Source organism: Ixodes scapularis, unplaced genomic scaffold (assembly GCF_016920785.2).
Source record: "Ixodes scapularis isolate PalLabHiFi unplaced genomic scaffold, ASM1692078v2 PGA_scaffold3__209_contigs__length_174095766, whole genome shotgun sequence".
In the NCBI taxonomy this organism is placed as follows: Eukaryota; Metazoa; Arthropoda; class Arachnida; order Ixodida; family Ixodidae; genus Ixodes; species Ixodes scapularis.
Window position 1 is genome coordinate 78640157 of NW_024609868.1, and position 16687 is coordinate 78656843.

Below are 16687 nucleotides of genomic sequence, written 5' to 3' on the forward strand. Positions count from 1 at the left end.
GTTCAATAGCGCTAGGTTAAATTGAAGCCACGGATGTCTCAGTTTCGATAAAGCTCCAACTGGAAACATCCATCGGCAGCACAGGAAAACACTGGTTGCCTAATGCCCATTACCTTTGTGTTCACCATGTTCTGGCAGACTGACCCATAGCATGTCTTTGTGCATCATTAGGATCAAGGTCATCAACCTGCTGCCTGATAATACGCTGCACAATTGGAGGCACTTTGATTGGAGACATTGCAAATGTGGGTGGAAAGGGCCAAAATCCTTCATTGATTTAGTTGAGTGACTCTTCTTTGGCTACTTCTACCAAGCTTTCAGTCGTAGGCTTGTGGAAAGTTCTGAGGTTTGGGCAAATTCGGGGCCTTCAATGGTGACCCTCGTGGCGCGCTTTATGGAATGCACCGGAATGCAGGGGGATCAGCACCCGGAAGGCCCGAGGCTCTGCAATGGCTTTGTGGGGCGGCCCCTGAGCGAGTGCGGAGTCCGCACAATGGGCTTTGTGCAGCCCTCCTCTGTACCCAGCCTTGATGGGGAGGTGACCCTGCAGGTGCCCTCCCTCAGTCAGTGCAGCTCCTACAACCGTGAGCACCCTCTTTCCTTACCATCTCTCCTTGCAGGGTTGACAGTCGCCGGATGGGGGCAAGGTGGCATGTCACGTTTTCCATTGCTGCCCTTTACCGTTTTGGTTAAACACTGACAAAATGCTGCTTTAAGTCCTGCTGACTTGCTTTTCCCTGCTTTTTTTTCTTCTATTTATTCTCACTGTATTCATTCTTTCTCATCGTAAAAGGTTGTCCGCATAGATATGCTGAACGTGACACGCTATGCTTGAACGGCAAGATTTCCTTGCATGCAAAACATTTCTGTTTAGATTCAAGACTTTGGGAGTCTGCCATTGTGAATGTCAAGTAATTGAAGTCGTCATCCTGCACCAGTCCACCAATTGTACTGTAGCTGCGAGCCAATTGTCAAGAATGATGTCACTGACGGCCTGCCACGAGTATTTTACTTCCTATTTGCTCTGCACTTCCTTTCTTGTGTTTGGGCGTCTGATAGGTTTGGGACACAAAGAAAGTGGAACAGCAGCAGACGATTTGATTGGCTGCTTCCTGTGGCACACGTCATGAACACATACCAGAGGCAAACGTGCACTCCTCAAAATATTGAATAGTAAAAAGTTCTTGAAACCCATCAACAGCTGAAAATGTCATATTCACCCATTAACTTTTCTGTTCCTGCTTGGTATATTTTTTTTAGCATCTCTACAAGTGGATCAAAGAGCTAATCTCTGCAGAAAGTATGGAAGGTTTCTTCCTCTTTAGTCATATGCCAGCCTTTCATTGCTGGCTCCATGTTATGCAGTTTCTTCTTTGGGTGTTCTTTCTAACTTAAAGGCCGCCGTACAGTTCGCGCTTTCCACTTTTTCTACGTTTCCTTCTCTCCTGCCCTCCTTTCCTTCCTTCACCGCCCTCCCCCACCTGTTTACCACCCTCCCCCGAGGGGACAACATGGAGAATGGATTAGGAGACGCCTCCGTTAATCCGGCTTAACCCGCCGAAGAGGGGGCCTGCTGCTTGACTAAAAATTATTTCGCTGCTCAAAAAAAAAAAAAAAAAAAACGTTGCGGGCAGCGATTGTATGCGTTTTGCCGGATGCGCAACGCTCCGTCCGCCTTGAACAAGCTTGTATGCATTGGACTAACATTTTTTGAAGTGCGGCAGGTTTAGTGTAGGTCCTATCATATGGTCCTGCAAGACTTCCCTGTCCGCCACAAGCTAGCCAATAATTCAAGAACATAACGACGGCAGCGTAGTGAAACAGTGTAAAATAAAATGTATATAATATTTCTAAGAACACCGTTGTCTTCACTGCTTGGCTTTCAAATTCTTAGCGCTGCCAATAATCGTAATCAAACTATTTTTATGACTGAAGACAACTCGTCGTGCATCGACCCCAAGATTACGCTTACGTGGAACATGATTCGGCGTGGGAGCGGCTCAAGTCACCGTAAACATTTTTTTTTTTTTTTTCAACGTGGATTTTGCTTTTTTAATTTAGCTGAGGCACCACTGGCAGAACACGAATCGCATACTTGGAAGGTATATACCATCTGAAAACTCATATAGCTGGTTCAGTGAATGCAATACTATCGCATTCGTTGAAGCTTGATTTGTTGATTCGAACTTCAACAAATCACACGCACCCATTCTCCCTATTCCTGTTTACCCAGTCATAGTCGTTCCCTCACGATGCAATACGAGTACAAGTAACTGCAGTTTATGCATTGTTGACGTTAATTGGACAGCCGTGATCACACGGTTCTTAGAAGCGCTATAGAACGAGCACAAGCGTCGAATTCCGGTACACTGATTCATTTCTGTCTCACCGCCGTGACGCCACTCGAGAAAAGCGATTTCATTCTGTCTGTGAAATTAGGAACACAGAAATCAAGCTATAATCCCGGTAATAAAACAAAGCGAAATGGATCTCTGCAGCCAATACCCAACCGTTTGCGAGGTGACTAGGCGAAAGCATATATTACCTCCGTGCCTTTACCCTCTGCACACTGCCAGAGAGAGTCATACAAACTCCTTGCAGCTATTGTCAACACGATTGCGTTTGCAAGCCTCTAGTTTGACTCGGCTGGGATTCGTCCCTTTCATAGCTCTCTATGAAACGAGAAAGGTAGATACTTTTCTACCATGGGTGGGTTTGCCCGGGGCCTCCAGTTATTTCGGCCAAAATCACACTGGAGGCGCTTCAGCAATGTTCACTCTGGTCGACACACGTGCACACTAAAAATGCCAGTCGTCTGCCTTCCCAAAAGATACTTGAAGAGCCAATCATAGAGACCGACGGATAACGAGGCCGAAATTATGCTTATACCTCATAAAAATTATAACACAAATTTGGCCTCGTCATTCCCAAACTGGTTGCCGGACGAAATTCTCTATGCGTATTGTAAGCCAGGGTTGGTAATAGTAACATAAGATACGTACGGCAGAATTCCCTGCCATAAATAAAATGATTTGGCTAACGCTAATGTAACGCGAAATAGGTGGAAAGAGTTTTGCAAAAGAAAGTGTAAACCGAAAAAAAGGAAAAAAAAAAAGACAGAAGAAAAGGAGAAGTAATAATAATAAAAAAAATCTCTGGCGACGTGGCCAAAAAAAATAATTCTGTTCATGTGATTTTTATTGTTACGTGACCGAACAAAAAAAAAATAAACGAAATAAAAAAAGAACACGAGAAAAAATCATCCTCTGCCCGGTTTCGAAGCTAGGCCCTCTTGATTGTGAAACTAGCGCGCTATTCGTTGCGCCTAGTTGCGCCGACATAACTTTTTTTTTTCTTTCTTTATTGCAAGTTGCGCCAACATAACTCTGCCTGTAATGCTCGCGCATTTTCACATCATAGGAGAAAGCTTAGGTGCCTTCGTAGTTTTTCATATATGTGTTATTTTTATTTGTGGCAAGAGTTCACGTTCCAGAATGCTTTTAGAGTTTTGAAGCAAAACGAGTTTTCTTCATCCGAGTCACCTTCTAGAGCCAGTAGACCGCACTGGGTCGTCCAGCTAATCAAGCAGCTATTTTCAAATTCTCTGACGTGCCCGTCCTCGCATCCGAGGTCGCCGTTTGACAAGCTTATCTTCCACCTGGTAGCCGGAACCCCAACGGCAGCTATGTTCCGTCCCCACTCCCTCTCGAGAGGATGGCCTCGCCCCGAGGCTAATCCCCTTCTCTAGACACCCTTTCCACCCAACGCTGGCCCTTTCCCTCCCCGTCTCCAGCTTCGGGAGAGAAGGTTCTTCCCTGCAGAACGTCCCGTTTGTACAGCGGCCTTTAAGGGGGCACCTCTCAAAAATGAACTTTTTGTGATTTTTAGAACCTGCATCTCGCAAGCTCTATAATCGTACAAAGTAAAAATTTTTAAAAATTCCACATTTGGATGCCTTATACTTCTAACCACTTTTCTGAAAGATATCATGCCATATTCAAGCCCAAATTATTTTCAAAAATTATAATTTTATTGCGAGAATATGTCCCAAATCACCACAAACGAGTAAATAGACGTCAAAATGCGTGCTCGTTGTGCCCCGTCATTGCATGTTCGTTTGCCGCCATCATGGTCTCGTTTGAAAGGTTGTTTCCTTGTTCAAATTTTCGGCGCCGTTCAAAATGGCATTTACCCAGGGGAACTGGAGAGACTGCATTTTACCCACAGAAAGAAACCAAGCTACCGATTAGCTAAGGAGCACGGGCTGCAGCGAGTCTTGTTGCTATTGGCCGAAGTGTATGCCTCCTATCCTGAAATATGCCACCCCCCTCTTGCTCCTCCGGTTTTTGTGTGCCGCAGAGAGCCGAGAGCAGCCAAAATCATTCTTTGTCTTCTGCTCGGTAATGCTTACATTGTTGTATTTGGACTGGTGTCGACAAACACTGTTTTTTGGCACTCACCTGCTTTGTTTAGCTCAGTGTCTTTAGGAGACATTGGTAGTGATTGCGATGCCTAGCAATCCTCACTTGAAGGGGTCAATGTAGCGCGCGTATGGCAAGCAGAAGCATCGCATGTTTAACAAGAAACAGTCTGTGCTCGCATTGCTTGCATCTGACATGTGGCAAGTTGAGTTGCCAGCAGTTGCATCATCTTCAAAGGTGCCTACTTCCGACGTGAGCGATGAAGTGGACGACGGCTTCGACCTTGGTGCGTCACGACTTGACACGCATTTCCACTCGCCAAGCAAAAATGCTCAACGTGTGGTGCTGGCTGACAAGGTGAAGGAGGATTTGGTCGCCAAATCCCCGACAAAATGCAAGTTTGACTTCCTCAACGTCACTCAGGAGTCTGAAGAGATGGATTCCGGCAAGCAGTTCGTGATCGTGAATTTGAATGGGCTGAATGTGTTCTTCGCGGCTACGAAATGTGGATGGTGCGGATTGCCCGGGCCTACGTCGGAGAGGACCAAAAAGAAGAATGGGCTGGCTGCGAAGTTGGGTGTTGACGTGCCATCCGTGCGAGAAGCCTTTGTCGTCGCCCAGAACTGGAGGGAAGCATTAATTACGCCCTTTTGATCTCAACATTGGAACTGTGAAGGGCATTTAGTCGATTAGATAAGCGTCTACTGCCCTCTCTGACTTCTTCGCAGCCTTGAACCTTTCTCACGGAAGCCTTTGCCACAAGACCTCGCAACACCACTTGCCCATGGTGATGCAAGCTTGCGAGCAGGCAGCAGCAGTTTGCGAAGCAGAAAGTGTCTAAGCTGTGAAAGCCCTCTACGCGGACTTTCTCGACCCTGCCAATAACATTGACTTAGTACGATGGTGCCTGAAAGACTTTGTGGGCCGCAAGTCTCACGCTGGTATGGGCTGCATTGTGGAGCTGTACAGCGGTCTCGTGATCGACCACATTGTCCCGTGCAATGTCTACCTAGCACATTCACTTGGCCCAAAGTCTCGAAGAGGAAGGATACAGTGCATGGTTTGCCAAGCATGAGCCAGACTGCCAAAGGAACATTGATTGCAAGTCTAGGCAAATGGAGGTGGAAGCAAGCACTCTTCGTGTTCAGAAGGTCCTTTGAGAAGTATGGCCTGCACCACTCTATGGTTCTTTCTGAAGAAAACAGCAGGACGTACCATGCCCTGAAAGAAGGGGCCATTTACCGGTTTGAGGAGGTTGAAAAGGACTGCCTCAATCACATCCACAAGTGCATGGGAACAGCTTTGCAGGCGCCTGTTGATAGGAAGGCTCAAGGTGAAGCGCTTGCAGGGAAGAGGCAGGCTGACTCAAGAGGGAATGGAAAAGACAACAGACTATATGTTTATGCCCTTTGGAGTCACAGCCATGATATTCCTGCGACGCAAAAAGAGGCCGCCCTTCGCCACATGTAGTCCACCGACGAGTCTCCAGACCACGGCCTCTGTCCCGAAGGAACCAGCTCATAGTATTTCTACAACAGAGTACCTGCGTACCTGCCAATCACGAGCAACCCTGTGGCCACAGGAATTCCCTCCCAGGCTTTATTTGAGAAACACTGGAACCCGTGTTTGCCAGACTTGGGGACAAGGACTTGCTCCAGCGGTGCAGTGTCAGCAAGACACAGAACCTAAGTGAGAGCCTGCACTCCGTCATCTTGTGCGGGTCTTGAAGAATGCCCACGCATCAGTGTACAGAGAGCTGTTGCTGAAGCTGCCACCATCTTCAACCAGGGGGTGAGGAAGACAAACGAGAGTGTGGCTTACAGCCAGGCTATGCTACTGGCACCGCCCTCGTCAAGAGGAGCATTGAAAAGGACAGTCGGAGGCTGAACAAGTCCAACGAGGAGTTCTTGGAACGCACGAAGAAGAGGCTCTCCACAAAGCACAGAACAGACGCGGACCAGGAGTACAGTCCCGGGCTTCTCTGAGTGCCTTACCCCCAGTTTCCAAGCTAGCTTTTTGAGCATCCCCCCATGAAAAAGCCCTTCTAAGGGCTAACAGATTGTTGCATATGGGGAGGATCTCTTCACCCATGTCTCTCTGTTCATGTACTATCCAAACCAAAATCATTCCACCAATCTCTATCATCCTTAGTTATGCATGCCCAAAACTTAACGTCGATTTCCTCGGCTTTGGTTTTTCAGCATATTCTCCGACCTTACGGGTCTTTTTATTCACTTCTGCTCAACCAATTCTCATAAACTTGGTATTATATTTTTATGAAAATAACTAGACTGCAAACTAAAATTATTTTTATTCTTATATTTTTGGTAGGCTACAACTACGAAGTACTTTATAATTGGACATTGTTACAGCCTTTATTGTATGGCTTACAATTACTTTAGTTTTGTACTTGTATATAAGGTGCTAAAGAAATGAAAATTGCTGTAGCTTGAATGTATTTTTTTAGCAAGCAATTATTTATTGTTTTAACTAATAAAAAAATTAAAAACCCTGTAAAAAGTTAGCTAATTCTTTTATTCTGTTGATAACTTTAGACAAAGAAGATATATCTGAAATATGATTGCAGTTATGAAATCAGCATAACAAATTGGACATCTATGCCAAAAATCACTCAGACAGGCCACTAAACAGAAAGGTTCTTGAACTTGCTAGGGCACTGATGAGCAGTTTCACCAACTGTATAGCTTTCTGGAACAATGCCAACCGCTATTCAGTAATGTTTTTGTCAAGGTGTGAGATAGACAGAAGGGGGATGGGGGGTTCGCTGACTGTTTTGTGATGACTTTCTGTATTATCCTTTATTGTTATAGGGAGATTGTGATTTGAGTTGCATACCTCTTGGCATTTTGCAGAAGCAGTTTCATTTCGTGACGGATGAACGTCATGTCAGCTAGATATCCAAAGAATGAATTTGACTTGAATGCAACCAAAGTACCAGATAGTTGTTCGAAGAGCACATTCGCATTGACTACCTGAAGCACTTTTGATTGAGGCAGCGCATTCACGTGAGCTCGAGATTGGGGCAAATTGACCGAAGGCTTTCTTACTTAGGCACTGGCTTTTTATAGCGTGAGCTACTCTGGCCGAGGCTGAGCAGTTTCGCGTGGTTGTCAAAGAGCCGTGCTGCGTAAGCGCGAAGAGTAGTGACGTAACACGGCGCACAGCTGGCGTGCTGGAGCCGCCGCCCTCTGCCGCCGCCCTCCGCTGCTGCCGCGCGCGCCTCGCCGGTCTGCGCATGCGCGAGGAGCAGTGACGTCACACGGCGCACAGCTGGCGTGCCAGAGCCGCTGCCGCCGCACGCACCGTTGCCACCACATGCGCCTCACCGGTCTGCGCATTCCAGAGGAGTGACGTCATAGCCGCGCCAGATGCATTGGCGCCGCCGCGTGCCCAGCTGTGCGCCTCCGTTGCACAGTAGCCAAGTCTGACACTGCACCGGAGCCGCTTGATAGCGCCTCTCATTTTGTGCGCATAAGCTTACGCTACGTATATCCTGGCATAGCCGAGCTAAGCCACCGCAATTTTCAATAGACTTTACGCAAAACGGGCAGCACCGGTGCCAAAAAGGTATGCTGGGGAGGGACTGTACAGAGCCGGGTGTAGCGAATGACAGAGGCAACATAGGCGAGCAGGCAAGGGCAGGCAAGTAACTGCGTTACCTTCTCTCTCTTTTACTTTCTCCAGTGTCGCACAATAAATGATGCGAGGGCAAGGAAGATCATACATGACGATCTTACACTTGGTAGCGTGCCTATTGAAAGCCCACACATTGTTTGCTGGATAACCTTTGAAATACTACTACTACTTCATGGCTCCTGCCATGTCCTGGCTTCAAATTTTGAATGATGCATTCACAAGGTGCCCGTAACGCTTTTTTGCCCAAGTTGTAGTTGGTAGAAGTGTTGGTGGCTCCTAGAAACGTTGTGGGTCCTGTGCCCTTTCCTGCAGCTCTTGACGAGTCCCTCTACAACCCGTACGGGAGCAGTGAGCTGACGTTGAAGACACGGAGCCTCCCCTCCTGGGGCCGCTCTAAGCAGCGGCCGCTCTCCACCGAGGATGACATTGGCGAGCTCTACGCCAAGGTAGCAATCTCCTGCATCTGAGAGCACTGCGAGTTTCAATATTCCCTGTCATTGATATACTCCATCCACCCTTAAAGGGATACTGAACCGAAATTTGGTTTTCGCAAAGCAAGGCTGCAGAAGTGTTGAACGGGACGCTACGAACCCCAAAACATCACCCGTACATCGATATCTCAAACAGATGGCCGTACTATTGGAAAAGAAGGGCGCGATCAAGCGAGTTCTTTGACGTTACTGTCCTCCGGGAGAATTTGAGAATAAGGAGAAGCGGCCTCGCTTCTCTCCTCATCGCTGCGGTTCACCATCTTGACGGGACGTAGCGAGGAGGAGAGAGAATGGGAATCGTGACGTGCCTCGTCTCGTCGGCCTCGTAGGCAGAGTTCAATCGCGCACTTCATTTCCAAAAAAATATGGCGATCTGTTATTTATATTGCCGTATCAGTGATATTTTTTGGTTTTGCAACTTCCCGCCTATCCGCCCGGCCTTGTTTATTAAGCTCGAAATTTCGGTTCAGTATCCCTTTAAGCTAACGGTCCAGTAGGACCTACGCACTTGCCTGGCCAATCAACCAGCTCCTTTTCAACACCTGACCCCGCTTTCGGCGCATGAAAATGGGTGCCAGCGTGATTACATGCCAAACGATGGACATACGACTGGTCCAACCAGCGCGTAACTGCCACCCCACTCTAACCTTAAGAGTGAACGGAGTATATAATATACAACCGAATCGCTCTTGGCACAAATTTGAGATCGGTGCTTGCTCACATATTTCTCACGGTGGGTAAAAAGGTCCATGGAATGATATTGAAGTTTTGCATGCTATGTACAGCGTACAGCTACAAGTGTGGCAGAGGTATACTCGCGCGCAGTGCTACTGAGCCAGAAACTTCTTTATTTCTGTGTAGTTTCAAGAGTAGAGGTGTACTATTCTTTTTCGTCTCGCCTTTGCAAACCTCAATGCAGTCATAGGAATCGCCGCTGGAGTGTGTGAGCTGAACGCGACTCGTGGATTGTACTCGAGCTCTGCATTGGCGCTCAACTTGAGCTGATGTAGTGTACAACCGATACCTCTGCAAGCATTTGCCGAACTCTTACAATGTCCATGACACGACCCGTCCCCTTTGCATTGCCCAACCTAGCGGATAAATGTGTTGAACACTGACAGCATTAAACCCGCACCGCGTAGCGCAATTCCTTGTTTCGACCGTGAATGTTTTTCGTTTTTCGCCAATGTTTTTTTGCAAATTTTGGTGCTTGAAGAAAAAAAAAAACTTGCACATGTTTTCTAAGTTATTGTATGTCAAGCATTCATTTTTAACAGTATTTAATGCTTGATTTCTATTTCTTGAGATGAAACCATATTCTGTACAATAGCAGTTTTAATATGGCCTCATCACAATGGGCTAAGGTTTTGGGGGTGTCGAATCACAAATGATTCTGAACTATTTTTTTCTTTATTGATCATTTATAATTGCATTGTTCATTTTAGTTTTGTAAAACCAGCTAAGTATCCAAGCCACAAGATGTAGTCACTAACAGCATCCCCGTATTAATTAAGGAACTTGGGTGTAAAAGATGCTAATTTTATCCCTTCTTTCCCGTGGACGCAGGTGAACTTCAGCAAGCGCCGCAAGAACCGGATGCGCAACGACAGTGCGGCGGCCATAGCTGCCACTCGCAGCTACCACCAGCAGCGCTACCTGACGCCCTTCCACACACTGCCCTCCGCCCACAATGACACCGACTCGCTCGTAGACAACGAGGCAGTGGTTGTCTATGACGAGCGTACCGCCGTCTGAAATGCAACACGCAATGCCTTCTCGCTTGCACAGGGTCGCGGGAGCAGACGGACCCACCACGGCTTCCCACCGTAGCGGGTCCGTCTTGGCACTGCCGTTTGGTGTTCTCGGTTTGTGCTTGTCAACGGTCGTCCTCCCAAACAGCTTTGCAGCTGATGACTGCACGTTTGTTTCGAACGAAAAGTTTCTGACTTTTGGTTTGCTGGCAGGTGTGGTGACAGGACCATTTTTTCAGTAGCGAAGGGTACGAGCTAAATGTCAAAGTGCCGGGCATTGCAATCTTGGTAATTCCAGTGGCATTTCCGAGTAACTCGTGCACCTGTTTGAAGTGTCTTGGTATTTTTGTAAACTCGGAGCGTCGTCTCCTGCAGCCTTGCTTGAACTACAGCTAGTGTGCATTTAGCCGGGCTACAAACAAAAAAAGAAAAGAGAAAAGGCTTCCTGGTCACAACCACCGCCATTAGGTGGCAGAGATTTCACACCTTGTTTACCTTTGTTGAGCTGTTTTATAAGCAAGTTGTTGTGGTATAGATCCCAAGGAATATTCTCCTTTGTGGTTGATTAGCCCCATAGACTTCATTAACATTCCTTTTGTATGGGTCCCAGCATTCAGGGGCTGCAAGCCTGGCATGTAGAACATGCCATAGTCTTTGGGAGAGTGCAGCAGTTAAACTAATCATTAATATCTACTAAGTCATTATGTACTTTTGTTACTGCTTCAGCTGCTCTCATCCCTACCCCACCATGTTTTTGCTGGCTTTCATCTACTTTTGTTGATATTTATAGTTTTTATAATGTAAAGGGTGGTGTTCACTGGTGGTCATAGCCGAGCCTCTGACCTCTCAGCAAGTGTTGACAGCGAGCGTCCACGGCACTTTGGTAATGTGTGTTCCACATCCTTGGAATCATTGTTCTTGGCAGACGACAGATGGGAGCTCATTCTGAGCGTGTGCTGTTACACTCGTGTAGGGCGACCAGTGAATACCACCTACAAAGGGCTTTGGTGGTCGTATCTAGTCACGATACCCTAGGGAACCCCTGATGTGAGTCGCACATATCTTACGTAAGCCTTGGACCTAGATATTCCAGTGAGCCTTAGCGATTTAGTGTGCACCGTGAGAGTATGCCTCGATTTGGCATCATACTTTACTGCATTGCACGGTGGTCTCATTCTGTTTTCCGGGCACGACAATCGCCCCGTCTGCCTCAGAGCTTCAGAGTCTCGCGGAATATCGGCATGAACAAGGTCCCCAGAAACATTTTTCATAATTGCGAGCAAATTTGGGTCTTTCCCACAAGCTGGGCTCGGCGGACGATATTTTTAGACGATCTCGTGGAGGAAATATTTTTGTAAGTGAAATGTCTGTTCCTTCGCCATGTTCCGACAATGCAACGCATTCCCAGTTCTGCATCTGTGAAAGGGAAATTGCCTTCAGGCTGTTGATCAGAGGACCCGAGGTAAAGAATCCTAACGTCACTACTAAGGGGGTGGGGCATCTTATTTTTCTTTGTACGTGCAATATATCTATTTTGTTTGTTTCAGTCATTCCAGTGATTGTTGTATCGAGCTTGCTTGTTGGGCCACGCAATTCATCTTTGCAGAGAATGTGCATATCCAGACTAACTGGATCAGTGGGCCAACAATATGCTTCCACCTTTTAAATGGAAGTGGTGGCAATGGCAGACCCTCCAATAAGGAACATTTTTTTATACCTACCTTTTTTTATTCGCCTTCTGCGGCACGAGTTGGTGGCACGGGGACACCGAAGGCATGTCGTGCTTGGGCAGACTCATGGAGCCACGTGAATTTGTTGTTCTGCAGCATGCGACGATTGTAAAAGGCAAAATTCTTTAGAGAACTGTACTCGGTTTCAGCATACAACACTGCCAAAGCTGCTGGCTACGAGTGTGTGCTTCCACCCTTGCTGTTCGTCGGCATGTGCTCTCGCGTAAACGAGGCACTATGCTCATTTTTCCCTTACGATTGAGCGCAGTGGACGCTACAAGTCATTGTAGTCAATCCAGAGCTTCAAGCATATTGTAAAGCTCTGCACTCCGCATGTCCTTCCAGAAGGGCACACAACTTTATTGTGGCATTGGACAGGCTCTAATGGCTGCTAGCATCTGCTGCAGGTGCATCATAAGGAGAAACGGAGCATAGGCAAAGCCGTATACTCGCTGGCAGCTTTGACAGCATTACACGCCGAGCATGAAATAGAGTATAGTGACTCCAAAAGGTTTGTAGAAGTCTCTTTGCATTGAAAGCAGAACGAAAAACAACAAGCAGGGGGTCATATAGTGGGCGATAGCAAGGGTGTTTACAAACGAGTATAGGAGACTAGTGACAGCAGCTTGGTGAACAATGTGTATATGCACACCTGTGACGTACCCGTGGCTTGGTGTGGTCGGAGCAGCAAAGTACTACCCCTACTCATCTACTGTAATTTGACTTCATTAAACTTGCTAACACAATGAGAGTTTGTAGAATGTTTATTCGTGGAACATAAAATAAACGCTTGCTTGGAATTTTCACTGGAAAATCTGGGTAAGAGCACAGTGTTGAGTCATGCAGCACCACTATTAAATAAGTCGCATGGGTTGCATGTCATGCACATAGCACAATTGCTTCTGAAGGCCTGCGGGTAAGGTGGGGATTGTCAACGGTCACTTCACAGCATTGTTTGAGAACTTCAAGGCACCGAAACGAAAAAATCGGCCGTCTTTTTGACACCGCATTAAACCGGCTTCTTCGGACTCCGTCGAAGAACATTCTCACCCTGCCTAGCACTGGATGCAAGAGCCTCCGCCGGTGGAGACGCGAACTTCCGTCGCGCCTGTAGGATGCTGCACTCTGCCAACTGCAAGGAGCTCGCGTGGTCGAGGCGCGCGCAGTTCTCGGCCAGCATTCTGTAGTGATTCTCTATCTTCGCGACGTCAGCGGGGTCGGGGCAGCTCGGCGGCGGCGGCAGGTAGGGTGTGAACTCGTATCCAGGCTGCAAAAGCTGATCCCACGCCTTCGACTCGGCCACCAGGGCTCCGAACTCCTTGTGATAGTACTCCGTGTCCTCCTTTGTCGGGGACGCTCGAAGGATCTTCATCAAGATGTCGTCGCTGTCGAGGTCTTGAAAGGCGGCTGTGCCGTCCACGGTGAGGGCCCGGACAAGGTCCTCGGGGACGTTGTGCTCTTGTTGGAGTTTGCGCACCGTTCGCGCGAGAGTTTTGCGTATGAGGATGAGAGAGCGTTCTTCCTCGGGAATGTCTTGCGGAATCTGGCTGTAAAGTTCGTCTTCGGAAGCGAGCAACGAAAGACCGCTGTACCTCCGTCGGTGACGGTCCGAGGATCTCCGCTTCTGTGACATTTTCACACGGGAAATATTGACGCACCGGGGGTAGCTCTTTCACGGAAGATTTCAAACTGGAAGTTGTGCCGTGCCGCGTCTCGTCCGTTATGCTCCGAGATGAAGACGTCGCAGGAAATGTAAAAAGTCAAAATCCAGACGCACGGGCCACGGCGCGACCGCGGGGCTGGCGGGGCCACCGTGAGTTTTTCAAACGTCGGTGCATCGGTGGGTGGCGTCGGTCGCGTCCTCGGTAGCGATGGTGGCCAACGGAGCGAGTCGCCCTCTAGCTCAAGATGGCGAAAACGTAGGGCGAAACACGCAAAACAACTGTAGACAATTAAAATTTTGTCTAACGTTTCAATTACTTTTGTTTTACTTTTAATAATAACTTAGTTAAGTATCACATTATAGTTTGATATCTTCCTTTTTTTTCTGAAATGTTGTTTCGGTTTTTGTGTAGGGTAATGGCGGAACCCGGGACATTTTGCGAGCGTTTTTGCGTGTGTGCCGAAGTGCGGGGTTTGCAGCCTGAAAACTGAACGTTTCCGGCTGTAAAAGGCCGTGTGCAAGCTATCGCAAAACCCCCAGTGCTGCTCTTCAATATGGAGGATACCGATGCGCAGAAACTGGTAAGTGACGCACGTGTTTGTTTGGGTAACCGCTCCGGCCGTACGGGCAAAGTAATACGGGTCCTTGTATAATCGGGCACCTCGCGCTTGTTTATTGTCGGTGTAATTCCGTTTGCCGCATTGCCGTTTGGTCATTTCACGCATCAAAAATTGAACCATTAAATGACCCCCCTTGTGCGCGAGCTTTCTGCCTTTGATGGCACTTTATATTACGCGCAGCCGAAGCCCGCGAAAATGCAACGAGCGCTTGCTGAGCACCAATAAACCAGTATGTTTTTCTTAGTGTGTAAGTCACGGAACTCTTAAATTAATGTGCAATTGTAGAATGTTTTTTTGTGTGAAAATTGTTAAATTAATAATTATGTAGGGTTTATTTTGACCCACCGTGTTTGAGGGCCAGGAATCATAAGTGCGAGCGAGCGAAGAAGCTACAGCAGAAAGCACAACGGTACAACCAACACCGCACAACGCTTTGAGTGGGTCTGCTGCTGTCATGCGCGCGCATGCTCGGGAATACTAGCATTATGCATTTAGCATAGACTTAAGCTCTTTTGTTTTATTTTGTCGCCAAACAAAATTCGGTATTTATTTTCCTTCGTAACCGTTATCGTAATTTACGAGAAAAAAAAAAAAAGTTATAACGTTAAGGAAAAAAAAAAATCAACATTTAACGTTCGTCGTCTGCGCGTGCCCGAACTCGCTGGACAAAGCGCAGCGCAAGCTGTGCAAACCTCTGTTGGTGCATACCATGATAAAATACGCAAGTGTAATATCGTCTTCTTGCGCTTTTGCTACATTCTTGTTTGCAAATAACGTGAGTAATCCCTGACAGCGCTGTAGTACCGTTTTGCTCTAATCAATCTCGAACGCAAAACGTTTTCCGTGCTATCCGACTTGTTTTATGGTCGCCAGATTGCCATGGGAACTGGCCGCCGTAGGTATTGATCGTGCACACATAAATGAATAAATAAGCGCTCGCGCCTGCTCTTGGCCTTTTGGTGCCGCTGCGTGGGACCTGATATTGATCGTTGGATTTACTTAGAACCCTGCTGGAAATGGACCAATTGAAGTAGACCCTACAATCACATTGAATCTATGAGCCATTGCAGGCTCAAACACCTTCAGTCGTATGGGTTTATGGAACAAAAACCTTATGTGCAGCTATTAGAATAAGGTATGCTCTGATGCACATACGTCTGTATGAATTTATGGCACAAAAACCTACGCGCAGATATTGGTAATAGGTACTCTGATGCACATAAGTATCTACTCGCGGCACAAAAACCTAGCTATTTGCAGCTATTGGTGAATAGGTATTTTTATGCACAAAGGTCTGTGTACGCATTTATGACACTAAAACATATGTGCACCTACTAGTGACTGGCACTGTAATGCATGTAGCATTGTACAGGTTTATAGCGCAGAAACCTATTTGCATCCATCGATAATTTCTCTGTAATGCAGCTAGAGGTATATGTTAATAAACTCCGGGAAAGAGGTCTAATACACCGCTAGCTGCATTTGAGTCAAAAATTGTGAAAAGCCCAAAACGCAAATGTTCAAAGCAAGAAAATAATAGAAAAAAAAAATCTGTTTATACAAATGGGGAAAGCTGAAATGGACGATCTGAAACATCAGTAGTATTCACGATAGTCCAGTCAGCATGAAATGCAAAATTCAACCTGCACCTAACGAAAATTGTGCTTTTAAATTTGGGCACGCACACTGCGCTACACTGTTAGCGCGCACACGGCTTCGGCGCTACTTTGCATTCTTTTTCAAGAGTTTTCACGGGCGTCAAACTTTATTAGGGCCTAAATTAAAGCCCCAGAAAAAAATCGCAGATTGCTTGTTCACACTAACAGTGTCGCGCACATGCATCAGAACTAAACGCATTCCCTAACAGTTCCAAGAGCACTAAAAAAGTAACAAGCAGATGATGTTACAATATAGCAATGGCTTGCCTTTTTGTGCTGCTATAAGTGCAGTGTTTTATCAATAATAAATGGTTATTTTATTAGATAAAAAATTGGAAGCAGTTTAAACTTTCGTAAAGCTTTTCTAGTAGCCAAGCAATTCGCAGTGTAGTTTAAATCTCGAACTAGGAGCAAATGTCAGGCCGGTGTAGATCAAACTTTTTTGATGCTTAGTGGGGCCTGCTAAGGAAATGTTTAAAAAGCAGCCGAAATACAAAAGGGGCCCTTCTCTCTTGTGGTGACCTGGCGACTACCAACCCCTCTTAGATAGCCAAGCTGTAATGCTGAATTTTGCGTCACCTAAGGAAGGCCACAATGGGGCAGATTGAGTACATGGTCTGGTCTCAGCGTTTGGCCGGGTCTCGCGCCCGGTCAACGAGAATCTGAGTCCCAGCCAAGCACTGATGCATCACTCGT

General features: G+C 46.9%; 2 protein-coding genes across 3 annotated transcripts in view; one reads left to right on the forward strand and one right to left on the reverse strand.

The window, feature by feature from the left end:
* The window catches only part of LOC8035482, a 31733-nt gene extending 18937 nt beyond the window's left edge, over positions 1–12796 (forward strand). For both annotated transcript variants that reach the window (XM_029995661.4, XM_029995660.4), the window contains exons 6-8: positions 416–584; positions 8391–8524; positions 10136–12796. In XM_029995661.4, the coding sequence (XP_029851521.2) occupies positions 416–584; positions 8391–8524; positions 10136–10324 (492 nt within the window). In that variant the 3' untranslated portion in view covers positions 10325–12796. The remainder of the gene's footprint in view (positions 1–415; positions 585–8390; positions 8525–10135) is intronic.
* LOC8035480 lies at positions 12797–13948 on the reverse strand. The gene has a single exon (XM_029995662.2). It carries the CDS (start codon positions 13681–13683, stop codon positions 13060–13062), a length of 624 nt encoding a protein of 207 aa, XP_029851522.2. The 5' UTR covers positions 13684–13948; the 3' UTR covers positions 12797–13059.
* Between the last annotated feature and the right edge of the window lie 2739 nt (positions 13949–16687).